The sequence below is a fragment of the Neodiprion lecontei genome, chromosome 5, assembly GCF_021901455.1.
Source record: "Neodiprion lecontei isolate iyNeoLeco1 chromosome 5, iyNeoLeco1.1, whole genome shotgun sequence".
NCBI classification, from domain to species: Eukaryota; Metazoa; Arthropoda; class Insecta; order Hymenoptera; family Diprionidae; genus Neodiprion; species Neodiprion lecontei.
The window spans coordinates 19,035,394-19,050,850 of NC_060264.1; the positions used below are offsets into that span (position 1 = coordinate 19,035,394).

Below are 15,457 nucleotides of genomic sequence, written 5' to 3' on the forward strand. Positions count from 1 at the left end.
CTTCTAGGGTTGAACCGGGAATCGCAATATCGCTTCAGCATTCGGTTTTTTGGTTTTCTTTCGGTCCAACGAACATCATTGAATATTCTCGCAATTTCTCGCTTAGTTCAGTTGCATTAAAGAATCAGATATGGCAGCGGTTTTGCGCGTGAAACGAAGAAACGCCGAGGAACCTCTGGAGGCTTTAGTGATCGCTTGTAAACGGCGAAAAACTGAAAATATCGACGGCGCAGACATCGCAGCCAGCGATCCTGTCACAGCCGTATTAAAGTTTGCCGGTACGGTCAAAAATCAGGTATATATAATCCATTATATTCGTACGCGACATACAAGTCAGTTAAAGTTTACGCAAATATAAGTAAACGCATTATTCATTCAAATTGTACATAATTTACCATTATTATAAAACAAGGTTATGCATGGTTGCCACTCGATCTGATATTAGGGATTTTTCTTTTACCCAAAAGAATCGTGAAAACGCCAAGGAATTTTGTCGAATTTTTGGAAAAATTAAAAATTTTAAACTTTAACGTTTATATCTGTCCTACTCTTACCTTAGCGAAACTTTTAGTGCATCTGCATATGTGTGATTATTGAGTTTGTACTTAATTTTTTAATACAAGCGAAGTCTAATGCTTTGAAATAAATTGAATATAATCTGTAACAATTGATCTAATTTACTCATTCATCATTCTAATATTAAAAGATGTAAGGGTAATTGCAAAAATTAACAATTTTTTATCTGGAAAATGTGAAAAATTTGGGAAATCTTTACTTCGTACAATATTCTTTGTACCTGAATTTCGTTTAGTGATTTCATAAGTAATTTTTCAATTCAGATATTTTTACATCCCTTTAATTTCAATTCAGCTGTTTTGTCATTTCCACCGTCAATTTTCCTATATACAATTGTTCATTTTAATCTCCTGCCTGTTATCCTTGTTGTTCGTAGACAGGAATTCACTCTTGTCAATTTTACTGCTTGAAATTGTACTTAATTCAAACTTACCTTCGACTTCATCTTTGTTTTACATTTCAATTTCAGGCTGACAATGTCATCGAGTGTATCAGTAAAACACTCACAAAAGAAGAATTGAAGGCTAATTTCAAGAATCATGTTGTGGCCAATGTTACGTCAAAGACACGGGAGCAGTCTAAACAAAAATCACAGGAAAATCGGTACAAAGTAGTAAACTACTTTCGCTCTCTCGAATCAAACGATGTAGAGGAACTTGTTGACAAGGAAATTTCTGTAATTGATGTCGAAGATTCAACTTCTGCTATCTCTGAAGAAACGGTAGTCATTGCACAGGTAGTTTATTTATGATTTTCATTTCAACCAATGCCATTTTTTTGCTTGAGAATCAATAGAATTTTGGCTAAATCGGTTAGGCTCTTCTATAGATATTTGCTAAAATCAAATGTACATTCTTCTTTCAAAATCCACAATTTGGAAACAAGCGGACTGCCTTAACGGAAATTGGGTCTCTTATCTTAGCTCCATTGAACTTAGAACTGATCAGATTTTGAGTAAAATTGTTCTTGTGATGTTTTCAAGTTTTGTGAAAATACAAAGGATTTATAAAATACTATCATTTACGGAAACAATGGCGGAAATCAGCGGAAAGTTCTATAAAATTTGTTTGTTTCTTTTACGTTTCGTTGGTTAGTTTTGCTGCATAAATAGAATTCTAATTAGAAGAGTTTAGTCACTCAAGCATTAAAGTAACAGTTTGCTAACGAAAGTTGAACAACTTTCTGTTAGCAATGCTTCCTGAAAGCACATTAGTTTTGAAGAAAGAAAAAAAGCTACATGTTCCTTAAAATCGAAACATCCCTAACGATTTGATATGTCTCGTTTTAGGATGAAAACTATGTCTACGATTTGTATTATACTCAAACCGGTCACGACATGCTGATAGATCAACTAGTCTCAATTCACCCATTTCAAGACGAGCTGGTGTTTGGTTCCTACAGAGATAACGGAATAGATGCAGAAGTATATGATCAGTCCGAAGACTCAAACTCTGAATCCAATTGGAGGAACGATTATCCGGACTCCGACCATTCCGAGAATTCCATATGCGAGGACGATATGCGGTCCGCAGTGAAAAGGATAAGCCTTAGAGGTGATAGTGATGTGTCGAGCGTCGATGAAGACTTCGTCTACGCGCTACCCGAGGACGACGTTGACCACTTTGGCTTCGAATATGCAAAATACAAGGCGAGGATCAATGCCGAAATGGACAATGATTTGGCTGATGCGGTTTCGGGTTCGGACAGTGGCAGCGAAGATGACGAGTATCGACAGTACGAAGATCCATCTTAATTTGAAACTGAAGTAATTAAATCTCGTTGCACGATTCGACCATGGTTATAAAATTATGGCCAACTGTTATTGCCCATATATACGCATTCGATAGAGTTATTGTTTTGTATTTGAGAGATTATAGTATTGAAAATTTTCACACTGGTTAATACGGATTTACAAGTACTTATCGAAACAACCGATCAACAGTTGCAGACCTGTCATCAAATTAGCATAAATAAATTCAACTGTCTAACAGACACTGCATAAGGAAATAGTGAGACGCGTAGCGCCGTGGTGCGGTTGGCGCGCGAAGCGCGCAGGAGCGAACCCCCTACTATACGAAAAATATGTATTGGGCAGGAAATTGTGCTACCGTGACATCTGGTAGCAATGAATGCGTTATGCCGACTGGGCCACATTTAATTTCAAAACATCTCTTTCATAGTATTTTTTGCGTTATATTGAATCTGCGTTTAAAAATTGAAGTCTCACAGCTCGCATTGAGTTGTCTATACTCTCGTATTCGCACGAGTGACTGGAAACAATGTGATTTTTTCTATGCAGCTACTCGACTATTCGAACTATACTACTTCAGAATGCGCAGACATGACGTTTTTAGTATACATAATGAGCTGATGACCGTCTCGATTCGCCAGGACAAAAATTATTTTAGTAACAATTGAAAGCTCGAGCTCGTCATTTTATTATAATCTTTTATGCCGTCAAATTTCTAACATTGGACGATTGGATTGATACGCTCTGTCTTTTTTACTATTAAGTACGGCGATCATGAGTAAGTTTCTTCAACTACTAAAGTTGTATCCTAAAACATGATCGCATTTTCTGGGCAGCTATTTATTGTTCGTTATGCATACGTCTGAACATTTGAAGGTCAATTTACTTGACTCGAACATGATTGGACCGAAACTTTAGAGTTCGTAATTAATTTGTCGTTTCATGTGACACTTATTAGTTCGCAAATCGTCGAGAAAGGCGATTTTTTTTTATTGCGAGCTCTTCGTTAGTTGACAATAACATTTACAGGACTCTCAAATTATTGTCTCAGCTTGAAAATGTGTCAATCTTACTGTGTGTTCTGTACTATGTGGATAAAAAAAAAAAAAAAGAAAAACGAATGATACAACCATATAAAATAGCATGGTCTGAACCATTTTCATTTTTAAGGTAATGTTCCGGTTTATGTATTCGTCTCACAACCAGGAAAAAAGTTCCATTCGTTCCAATGGTCCTCAACGTTGCGAATTCCGCAAATCATCTCTTTTTTCACTTTCCTGTTATTTTCGGTACTATACGATTCACCTTCCAAAATATCTTTTTATAACACTGTAACCTGTTCTCTGTGCAGATGAAACGACGCTGCGACGTGAGAGATTTTTAGATCACTGGTTGAAGCTGCGACACAACAATAAATTGTGTACTTACAGATCAACAGCTTCGCAAAAACGTCTGTACGATGGTGATGAGTGTAAATTTCGACTTAGATCAACTTTATCGCATTGTCGCTAAATAATATACAATTTTTTTCAGTTCGATAATAATTTTTTTCGAAATAACAAATTTGCGAAGTAACATTCTTATTTTTATGTACGATTCAGTGCGGGTCCAAGAAATTGTGTTATAGGTAAGAAAAATCGCAATTTTGGGATTGTTGCCAATAAAGTCTTAGATTGATAATTTATTTGGATTTTTGGAAACACATTTAGTTTCCTGCGAAGAATGTTTGAAAAAAAACAGAGCTGTAACAGAGATTTTATCATCGCACTAGTTGTGATCCCAGGAGATCCCGCGATTTTGAATGATTCACAGTACAGTTAGCGGTGCGTACTTCGAGCATTGTCTAAGAAATGTATCGGTGCTCATATTGAAACAAATGTCTTTTGACAATAATACCGTTTAGTCAAATTATAAAGCATTGAATTAGATAATATTTGCAAGTAAATGACAAACTCCAAAATGGAGACTATTACTAGGTACATAATTTGATGGTGTTTTTTCTACAAATTTTACACCTATGCGAAAAAGGAAATCCTTGAGAGTCTCCAAAAACATTTAAAGAAAGAAAGAATCTTGATTCCCAAATTGGAATGTTGGAAAAAATATTTTAAACAAAAAAGTACAGTCATATTCGGTTAACATTTTCGGGTTTTCAAAAGTTCACAATTTCGCTCTGAACGGATATTTTTTTTACTAAAAATTGCCGCCATTTTGAGTTGGCCATTTTGATTTTTGAATCTTGATTCGAAATTGGGATTCATCGACTCGAAACACATACTGGATTTAACTAATTCCAAAATATTCTTCTACTTCTGGCCAGTTTTTTTGCGATTTAGATCACCTCATCTTTTTTTTTGAGAATTTAACCTTAGATTCGTAATCGGCGACCTCAAAAACTCTCGGATTTCATACAGTTTGATTCTGTTTTGGAGAAAGTGATCCGCCATTTTTGGGCCGCCATATTTTTTTTGAGAACTTGACCTTAGATTCGTAATCAGCGACCCCAAAAATCAGATTAAACAGTAACTTCCATTTTTGGCCAGTTTTTTCGCGATCTGGACCACTGTGAAACGGAAAGATGGTGAGTATACTTTAAGTCTACGTTAAATAACTCCAGTTGAACGAGTCGAACACAACCAGTTTGAATTTCAAAGAACTGTTTGTTTTTATTCCTAGAATTGACGCATGAATTAAAATGCCTGATTAGGACGCTGATTCGAATACAGATAAATTTTTGGTACCCGTACGTAATTTATTCAATACTACTTTCCATTACCATCTCTTACGCATTATGTGTACACATTTGCAAAACCTCTCGAAAATCCTGTGGTAGAATTAACTGAAATCTTCTCGCAACATTCGATATATTATCGTTTCGGTTGATAGACGGTTTCACGAAGTTGTTGAAGGAACTTCTTATCGCGCGCCTCGGTATGAAGAGTGAATCGAGGAGTCGTTACACAAAACTATTACACGAGTGCAATGTAATTAGAGCAATAAACAATTTCTTTATGATTTAATTTAACAATTAACGTCCATAAATGTATTCCACTTGAATACATTCCACTTGAAATGAATTGAACGTACAAGTATAAAAACGCTTGAGATTTTACTTGCTAATTACTCAACTTGAGAAAAGGTTATAGTATATTTGACTTTTATTTTCACAGATTATAATTACACGGCTATTTGCTTAAGTATGTGCTAAGCTATTATAGACAAACAAAAGCTATTATAGGTATAACTATGGCCAAGAAAATTGATTTCGTTTGCCAAACCGTTGATTACGATGTGTTCTATTTTACAAATATCTGAAGATATGTTGTAATCTAATATGAATTTTGTCCTACAACTGTTGGATCTGTTCAGTGTATAATATAGCTGGCAATTATTTATGAGTATTGGAGATGTTATTCTTGGTCTAACCCGCTGTAGCTGATCCTCTATTGAGCACTTGTCACCGGCTTTCTGAATTTCTCCTTCTTCTCGTGAGAGCTGTAAGTTTTCAACACGATTTGACAAAGAGGATTTAAAACATTGCAATCAATGGACTCTTACGTGTTTAGCAATTAATAAAGGCCCACAGAGTGTACAAAGTAAGTAAGTTTAATACTATTAATTTAACTAATTTCAACGCTTTCAACTCTGGTTTGATGTTTGAAATCCAATTGCGCGGTTCATAATATTTTTGCATTCACTGATTTTTGACTACAGGATTGTAAGTTCGATGTATTATTAAAATATAAATATAGAACCTGTAAAATTGTTGTAATACATAGATAATATAGAAACATTAGACATCTGGACTGTAATATTTGATGATAGATTTTTCGAAACGGTACCGAAAACGTCTGTAAACAACATATTATCGAGTATTTCAACTTCGATGGAACTCGACTGTATCTTGAGAACTTTGTGGGCCGTAAATGAAAAGAAGAGAGGGGAGTGAGGGATTTTCTCTGAACTTGTCGAGATAAGTATAGAATAGCGTTGGTTTTGGTTTATTTTGTATTCATCTATCATTAAGCATTGGCAACGTGAATACCTTAGCGAAAATAATTTCTACGCCAAACTACATTAAAGTGCAGTTCGTTAAAAATTGCAGGAAATCTTTGAAAATCTTAGAAAATTGCCCAAACCGTGGAACATTGTGGAAAACCGTCGAAAATCGTAGTATTTTGCATGGAAAATTACAAATTCTTATGTAAATTTAAAAAATCTACAATTTTCTGTATGAAATAATTACAATACTTAACACAAACAAAAGGAGTTTTTTTCCGTAGAAACTCGTGGAATTTCGTAAGAAACTGCCAGTTTTTACAAAAAATTATAAAAATTCACAATTTGCTGCGAAAGATAATTACCATTTTGGACCCAGACGATTCGAGTTTTTTTTTCTTGCAACATTCCTAAAATTTCACGAATTTTTAAACCACCTCTAATTATCGTATCTCTCTCACTAGGAAAACTTATGGCAGACAAATTAAGTACCTAGCAGATTTGAGTATGATCTTTACGGATTTAGAGAATCTGTCGTATTTTATGGAACTCGCCTAATCTCGATAGGTAACACTAGTGAAAAAACTAACATTTGTCATTTTTCTAAAACAGGAATTTCGCGATATTCTGCAGCAAATTATATCCACATCAACATTTGATATGAGAAAAACGATCGCGTAAATACGAGCTATTCTATAATTATCTGTAAAATATGACGATAATCTACGCATAAGTACTATTTTTCACGAAAAAGTACGGTAACCTACTTTAATTCTATCTCAGAACGAAAGTGTCTGAATTTCTCTACTTAATCGTAAAATCAAATTCGTAGCTAGGCGTTGAAATTATTATATACTCTCGATTCTTACCTGGATATGCATGGTATCCACCAAAAGCTCTGTTCCCTACCAAAGTCATTTCCATCCTGCAAAGTTTGCGGTAAATCCTGGCCCAAGGTTTCAGGCATGAATAAAGACTGTATGGCTACAGTAACGGAAAGTAATCCAAGTACTGTCAGTGGTAGAGATGGAGATATGTCTGACTGAAAAACAATGAGTCAAAAAATATTACTTTTCGGTTCCAATTTGAAGTGAAAATGGCGAACATAGAGGATATTGTGAAACTTAATAGACCGAATGTACGATTGCGCATGCGCAAAATGATTGGACTCTATTGGGCGGCGAAATCGTACCATGGCGATATTTTCGTCTGCAAAGCAGGAGAGCCATCTTGACGCGCAACGGGTCATAAGATGTCAAACTCTCCGGCTTCAAGTAGCGAATTCAAATTGTGTTGTTATATGACTCATAGCAGCGATTAATCAGTTAAAAATATAAATTTGCCAAGCATTTCTGAATGATCGCATAGACTATTCGAGATCTGCTTAAACCCCAAAAATACGCATTACCCATATAACCTCCATAAGTCGTGTTTGACAGTTAAAGCTTAAGGTGTCCAGCCTGCACGAACAGACAACAAAGCTTGCGCGTGCACACTCGGATTTTGAATTTTCCATATATCACCATTTCCTCCTCGTAAAACTATATAATTATCATTCTGAGAAATTATCGGCCACACGGAACACTCAATCTGTTAGATGTCCATACACAGTAACATAAAAGATCCATATTCATGGTGGATTTCTAATAGACATCTACAGAAATCCACTACACGGACAATTAAAACTTGCAATAGATATCCATTGGATGCTGTGAGTATCCATGCGGTGAATAGTCCCTCTCCTCAGTCTCCTCTTTCAAAACAGGGATCCCAATTATACAAACCCTTAGCAATTTAGCCGTTTTTTTTACTCCGAATTTCATCCGGTATGTATAACGCACTTCGTCGTTTTTGAATGCGTATATAGTCATATTGCCTAAGTAAGATTTGGACATGATAGTTTCTGATACTTCTCACGATACGTCCATCAGGGGTAAATGTTCGGTGTGGGCAAAATAGAGGTGCACAATGCACATCAATAATGGATAGAAACTACGTCCACATTTTTTCTCCACAAAATGATATCTCTAATGGAGATCTGTAAGGATATCTAGTAGAGTTCTACTCGATGTGCAACAAGCGGACATTTGGATCCCTAATAGAGCTCTATCGTACGTCATTTCGGTTGAAATGGATGTCTAATAGAGATATTGCATATCCGTGGTACGTCCACTAGAGGTAAATGTTCCGTGTGGGCATACACATAATTGTTGCGTTCCGAAATTACAATTTCTGTGTAGGATGCTAATTTTCTAGCCACTTTCTTGGTCGAATTTATACCGTTTTATTCGTCAAAATAGGGTCATTCAAATTTTATGTGGATTCATTTTACGTTCACTTCTATTTCTCTGAAATTTGCAAAATTTAAGCAGATTCCGATTGCCGAAACGTACCAAATAAACGACGTAGGGTCCGATGATATGAGCAATGTATCCGAGAGTGTGGATCAGGGATACACCCTGCGCCCTAACGACCGTTGGCAACATTTCTGCAGCATACTGGAATCCGATATTACCAGCTATGTTGACCCCGAAGCGTGCAATAATTCCCATTGTAACCGTAACAGCACCTGAAACAACACACGATGTAAACATATGGCGTCAAAGTGAGCTATCAGCTGATCGTTGCAGGTTAATTTAACGAATATCAAGATACAGAAAGCATAGTGCGAACAGATCGACTTTTAATTTGTGACATTAAATAAATGTAAGGTGATTCATATACGATTAAAAACTGCTTTTATAATTACAGCTACGATCACCCAGTCAGTGTTGCATATAATTTACTACCACCAGATACCTGAAATTTAGATGCTATGGCATAGATTTGGTATCGGATCAACTAGCAATACGAAATATTAGTATTAAAATTATTTTTTTTTGTTTGACTTACGTAAACATGGTTTGTATTTTAATGTAGCAGTTTTTTTGAAAGTATTTAACCGCGTGTCAGAGAAAAATTTCGAGTAAGTCAATGAAATCGTTTGGAATAAAGCTCTTTGAGGCTGTGTTTATGTGTATTGTATCTATTATTGCAAACGGACATGCTGCAAGCAGCTAATTATCTACATGCTGTTTTATTTATTGTTTACCTGGGGGCATAGCTAAGGTGATGAAAGAAAAAACCCCACAGATCATCATCGAAATAAAACTCATCCATCGGCGACCCCATTTGTCAAGGTAAAGTGTCAGGAAAATAGCAGCCGGAAATTCCGTCAGAGCACCCAAAGAGAACGATGTGAAAACATCCGGATCCAACGACTTCATATTCCATACGTGACCATCGTACACGATAAGAATAATAAGCCTGGGAACAAATGCTGTTTTCGAATGTTTGTGGCGAAAATATTTCACTCCAATCTTAGTATGAGCGATTTTTCTACAGGCCACTGCACGTGAAAATAGCCATCAAAACAACAGAGGCATTTGTTACCTTGAATATCCTCCATATTTCAGAGATATTCCCAAAAAATGATATCTTGTTCCGAGTTTGGTACGCAAAGGTGTTGAAAAGGTGTTTAGAATACCAAGATGAAGACAATTAAATATATATTAACATAAATTTCCAATATAATTGCAATATTACTGTATTATACATGTTTATATAGAAAGAAGAATATTTAAAAATTACTCCAATATTTCGGAAATTTCGCAACTGCAATTGCAATACAGATATATTGCACCAATGATATCGTAACATTTTGGGTGAGAATTTTGTGAACTAATATTGAACTAATTCGAGCATATTCGAAGTGTTTTCTCACCAGTATATGTTCAGCATGACAGTGATGTAAGCAAGGCGTATTTTCTTAAAGAGGTCTAGAACAGTGTAGTTGTGTAATTTCTCGTTCTTTATCATTTTATTACAGCTTTCTTCAAATTCCACGAAAATTTCCTTTTCCACAGTTTTCCCGTTCACTTTCGCGATGTTCTTCAACGTCTCTACCGCTTTTGGAATATTTCCACTTGATATGTACCATCTGGGAAAAATGGAAACGATGAAACAATCACAGGCAAACCTAACTTCTTCCAGTTTACACCTATTGTCGATTGTTTAACACGTATTGACTACTCCAGAATAAGGTCAACGCATTGGAAGAACTTACCTGGCACTTTCAGGCACTATCCAGGGTGCAAAAAATGCCGATATCATCGGCACAGCTGTGACTCCGCACAGGATTCGCCAATCAGCGATGTAATATGCAAGCCATGGCAAAAGGCTCGCAGAACCGGAAAAATAAATGCCAAAAGACATGTTTGCCATGAAGGTTCGATGCTGTGGACCAACGTATTCGATCACTGTGAAAAAATGTCACGAAGTTGATTCTAACAGGGTGAGCTAAATTGTAATCAGCTTTGAATGTTATCTGGATAATTTCATCCACGATAATTATCATGGACAGATTCACCTCATCTTTTGTCTCACAGAGATAAGTTAATTTTTTTTACCTTGTGAAAACAAAATAAACTGCTTACTGGAACATAGGCAACGCCATTGTATCACTAAATCACATGCCGCAAAATCTTTCGTTGCGCGAATAAAAAAAAAATGGTACGCTGAAATTACATATTTTTTCTTCCAACCGCATAAAAATATTGCAGTGAAACAAAACAATTTTTATAATTCAACGTGTTGAGAATCTCAATTTTTGATTATTATCTTTTCGATAGTACGAATGAAAAGACGGATAATCTTATCTTTGATGGAAATAATTTCGTGATAAATTGTTTTTGACCCGAATAATCATATAATAATACTAAACTCGCTGTATTGATCAACACTGAATTTGTAATACGATCGTCACTTACAAATGATGAAAATAATGTTGAAGCAGTTGTCAAACGCTGTTCCAGCGATGAATCTGCAGAGACAAAACGACCAGAAGCTGTCGGAAAACGCCGTTCCAATCGAGGAAAAAAATCCAACGGCATTGCAGGCGACTAAAGCAGGCAATCGACCGTAATTATCGGCTATGAAACTGAAGACAAAACCACCGATTATACTGCCGATGTAAAAGATCGATTGTGACAGCGAGGAGTAATAAGATTTTCCACAAACCCACTCGAGCTGAAATTGAAAAATTTAATCGTCGCTGCTGTTTGCATAAATCTGTGCTTGAAAATTACCTCTGCAGCAATTGAAACGTAAGGAATATCGCTATGATTGAAAGTCCACCCGTGGCGACATGGCGTTTTTGGCCAAGATGGATCAGGATCGTAATTTCCGTTAATCAATGATTCTGTGAAGTTCACATCGTACATTTCGCATCTCGAATAAGAAAGCGAATTATCATCTGCAGATTTATACCCTGTGGCGTCACTAATTGGTATGGAAAGGGCGATTCTGGGACAGAGTAAATTACGCTCGATATCAAAAATTCCTATTCGAAATCCAGTGAATTCAATCACGAAGATCTGATAATTATATGAAGTATTTCACAATTTCTGATACATCGTTGTGATCGATATTTTTTTTTCTCGTATTCAAGTATTCTAGTCGAAAAATAAGGACCGAAATTCGATAGACAATTGTTTCAACTATTTGAGATGTGATCGAATCTGTAGTATGAGAAATATAAATTAACTAAAATATGAAAAACTTGAGAATTATGATCTAGTAGGATGTGTATGATAAAAAAAATTTGTACTCTATTGAAGTTGAGTTTTTTTTTTTTTTTTTATAAAAAAGAAGATCATTAGGTTGCATTTTTTCTACAAAAAAATAAAAAAAGGAATCCGCGAACACTACAAACGAAAATCAGGAATTCTCGACGGCATATTTCTCACAATCAGAGTAATAATTAGGTACTTACTTTTGCTCATCGGTGAGATTCCATCCGTTCAACTCAGGCACGGTGCACCAATGTTCTTCGGGCGTTAGAGTGATAAAAAATTGAGCGAAGTAGAGAAACGCGTAGACGAAGGCAAACGGCAGAAGCAAAAAAAACAAAATCCACTGATAACATCCAGCGCCTCCGACATGAGGAAGGATATCATCGAAGTTTTCAATTTTTTTTACCACCTCGCCGCCTTCCATAGTCGTCGTCGCATTTCCAGCAGTCGACATCTTATTATCATCAATTGTTCCTAAAATTTGTGCAGTGCTCAATTCGCGACGTGCGCAATTTGTAAGGTTTTATTTCACGTACTATGCTTGAATTCCTTTCGCTATATCGAATATTTGATTTTATTTGTCGTCAAAATACTCTTGTTGTTATCGGTACGGAAAGACTGAAATTAAAAAAAAAGAAAAAAAGAATTGTAAAGCGTGTTTATCATTTATGCGGAGTTTGAAATCATATGGAAAAAATTTCTAAATTCAATAACTTCACGTTTTATGCGTCAAAACGAAAGTTTACTGGTACATTCAATTATTGAATAAAAGATCCAGGTGAAGATCGTTTGATGCTGAAATTATCTTCGCAGTAAAATTCAGCAACTAGAAATTAAGTAGCAAGAAAAAAAAAAAAACACTTCCAAAGTAATTTACATGAAAATTGAACTACTATTTGATTTTCAGTCCAACTGCCTATCCATCATTATGGTTTTCACAATTCCATCGTCTAGATCTGCTAAATCGGTTAATTAGTTTTAGTTAAAAGAAACTTGGTGTTTTTTCTACGACTGAGAACGCAAAAATTGCGCCTATTAAATTGCTGAATTTATCTGCAGTTGCATAATATTTTTTTATTTTGGATGTATGAAATCACTGTACTATTATGACGGTAGAATTATAAAGGAATGATCTGGTTTTATTCCAGTATTAAAGAACGTATACCGCGCAACTGATAAGCTGTGTATATTAGCACTTGGTGACCAAGATAATATATTTGAGCTCAGACCTATTCAGAAAAACCGTAGAATTCGCAATACTATCCGTAAAGTATGCCTCCAATTCGAACGACTTGCGTTTTGAGTTTATTACTGATTCGCGAGTAAAAGTTTTTTGCGATTAGAAACGGTGAAAAATAATTTTTATTTCATCACATTTTTCAAATAACCGGATTTTTTTTGTAGTCATAGTGGATTTGTGCCATCATTTGCACACGCAAAATCGTGACGTTTGCATAAACTTTCCAGTAAATGCAGTGATAATCCTTCGGAGCCTTTATTCGTTGTTAAAGATAAAATGGCCGAAATTGACTAATACTTTTACAATTAGCGGTTTATACAGCTTATTTGTGTTGTTTCAACTTTGAGTTGGCTTTTCACAAAACCAATAATGATACCGGCGTTTGAAATTGCGCTAATTGTCTACATCGCGAAAATCGCACTTGACTTCGTTTAACCTTGTCGTGTGACATTTCTCAGCAATTGACTGAATTGTATCAATTAAGAAAAAATCTTATAGCGATGTCCCAATGCTGGGAGATTAATTTGAAAAAATTAAGGTTCGGTCGTAGTCACTGATGCCCAAGTAAAATATGCGGATAAATCCAGTTGCTGTTGGATATTATACGAATCTTAAGTCGGTAATGTTCAGGTTTCATTATTATCCATAATCTATTGGCCGTTGTCTCGAACGCCATCAGAAAACGACCGATGCCATCCTTTTTTTGGGGTTGCTATACCGGTATTTAAAGTAGCCGCATAGATTTTTTTTTCAAGCATTCGACAATTTATGACCAATAAAATTTCGATTAGGCGATACTGAGAAATAATATTTAGATTTTGATCTTTATTTCCTATATTTTCACTCTTCAGCTGTCCGTTTTATTTAATACGAAAATTCTATGGTACAAAAGTTATAATATGCGCGAAAATTTAGATACTACGAGATTTTATGATTATCGAATGAGTTCTATAATTGTTGGATTTTGAATAAGGTTCCCAGTCAAGTGGAACGAGGGATTACGGTGAAATTTTATTTTTGTAATACTCAAGTTGTGCAACGGTGATTTAAATGTCACAACGATTTGCCCAATATGGGAGTAAATAGTTATCATAATCACCTTAACATATATGGATTGATGAGGATCTTCCGATCATTCGTGATTACAAATGTTTTTGTAACAGAAGTTACAATAGACAAAGTTAAGCTCGCAGACTCCATCAAAATCTTCGATTCTCCGGTTCAGAGCGTACGAATATTATGAGCAGATGACGTAAGTGTGAAGTTTGAGTTGTTTTGTCTCTTTGGTATCTCACACTTGACTGATTCAAGCTGACTGTCAACTGATCCGGGTCTTGAACCGGCGGCGCCTTTTATTCTGTGTTCAAGTTACTGCTGTAATATTACGTGTGTGAACCACGTGACTATTTTAATTAAAATGCTGGACCGCGCTATGAAGTTCAGAATTAAGATTGTGCTAAGCGCAAGTCATCCTGGGCCGCGTCTCTACAAATGCATGAAGTATTGGGTATGAATGGGCTGTAACGTCTGAATCAAAAGTTAAGAAATGAGAAAAAAATATCACAAGCTAAGGTGTCAATAACTTGAGGAAAGGCTTTATAATTAGTATACGAAAAATGATCAAACTCTGGTCTTTTGAGCAAATTTTTATGTTTTCGGATTCATTTTCCTACTTTACCAGATCCAGGCAAATTGTCTAGAAATCTTATATTATAGCATAGTTATAACACCCGATTCCAATTGTTGATGAACATCGGTTGTACCGTATTTAGGTACTGCACAAAATCTGTTTTCATCCACTTTGAATATAATTTTTTTTTAAACTAATTTATTTATTTGTAAAGGACCCGTGCATAAGAATCTATTAGAGGCATATACATGCCCGTACATAGATTAGTCCCACAAAATTGAAAAAATAAAAATAATGGGTGTTATAAGTAATAACAAACATAAAATGAGAAATTAAGATACGAAATAGACAAAGTAGAAAGCTATACTTCTTAAATAGTTTCAAAAAACAATCAACAACTCATTTACAATTAGGGTAAGGGGGGGGGGGGCAAAACGGGGTACTTAAGGAAATACTAAAATTTTGTGAACGTAAATATGTTAAATTTTCTTTTTTTTAGTTGCAAACAACGTAAATAATGTCAATTCTCAATTTCCAGTAAGAAAAAAATTTTTATTTTCGCGGGCAAAATGGGGTACCCCTAAAAAAAGTTTTTTTTTTAAGTAAATAAAATATGTGTAATAATTACTTTTTAAATTAACGTTAGTAAT

At 35.3% G+C, this 15,457-nt stretch overlaps 2 protein-coding genes across 6 annotated transcripts; one reads left to right on the forward strand and one right to left on the reverse strand.

Annotated features, from left to right (window-relative positions):
• Positions 1–5,344, forward strand: LOC107225490 (probable RNA polymerase II nuclear localization protein SLC7A6OS). 2 transcript variants are annotated; one of them, XM_046742014.1, is made up of 4 exons: positions 1–295; positions 1,046–1,312; positions 1,865–2,341; positions 3,678–5,344. In XM_046742014.1, exons 1-3 carry the CDS (start codon positions 131–133, stop codon positions 2,327–2,329), a joined length of 897 nt encoding a protein of 298 aa, XP_046597970.1. In that variant the 5' UTR covers positions 1–130; the 3' UTR covers positions 2,330–2,341; positions 3,678–5,344. The 2 variants fall into 2 exon arrangements, with proteins under 2 accessions (XP_046597970.1, XP_015521461.1); XM_015665975.2 differs by lacking the exon at positions 3,678–5,344 and having other exon boundaries at positions 1,865–3,507.
• Positions 5,345–5,487: 143 nt separating this feature from the next.
• On the reverse strand, positions 5,488–15,333 carry LOC107225497 (carcinine transporter). 4 transcript variants are annotated; one of them, XM_046742009.1, is made up of 10 exons: positions 14,277–15,333; positions 12,138–12,411; positions 11,452–11,668; positions 11,134–11,407; positions 10,431–10,623; positions 10,089–10,304; positions 9,417–9,631; positions 8,719–8,894; positions 7,195–7,367; positions 5,488–5,821 (listed from the first exon to the last, which is right to left on the reverse strand). In XM_046742009.1, exons 2-10 carry the CDS (start codon positions 12,389–12,391, stop codon positions 5,770–5,772), a joined length of 1,770 nt encoding a protein of 589 aa, XP_046597965.1. In that variant the 5' UTR covers positions 12,392–12,411; positions 14,277–15,333; the 3' UTR covers positions 5,488–5,769. The 4 variants fall into 4 exon arrangements, with proteins under 4 accessions (XP_046597965.1, XP_046597964.1, XP_015521471.2 ...); XM_046742008.1 differs by having other exon boundaries at positions 12,138–12,555; XM_015665985.2 differs by having other exon boundaries at positions 5,489–5,821; positions 11,134–11,392; positions 12,138–12,555.
• Positions 15,334–15,457: the final 124 nt, after the last annotated feature.

Coding starts and splice junctions, on each gene's coding strand:
- LOC107225490 (XM_046742014.1), top strand. CDS start 131: ATGGCAGCGGTTTTGCGCGTGAAACGAAGAAACGCCGAGGAACCTCTG. Junction 296..1,045: donor CCGGTACGGTCAAAAATCAG/GTATATATAATC, acceptor TTTCAATTTCAG/GCTGACAATGTCATCGAGTG. Junction 1,313..1,864: donor AAACGGTAGTCATTGCACAG/GTAGTTTATTTA, acceptor GTCTCGTTTTAG/GATGAAAACTATGTCTACGA.
- LOC107225497 (XM_046742009.1), bottom strand. CDS start 12,391: ATGTCGACTGCTGGAAATGCGACGACGACTATGGAAGGCGGCGAGGTG. Junction 11,669..12,137: donor AATCTCACCGATGAGCAAAA/GTAAGTACCTAA, acceptor ACTCTGTCCCAG/AATCGCCCTTTCCATACCAA. Junction 8,895..9,416: donor CACCTTAGCTATGCCCCCAG/GTAAACAATAAA, acceptor GTGTTGTTTCAG/GTGCTGTTACGGTTACAATG.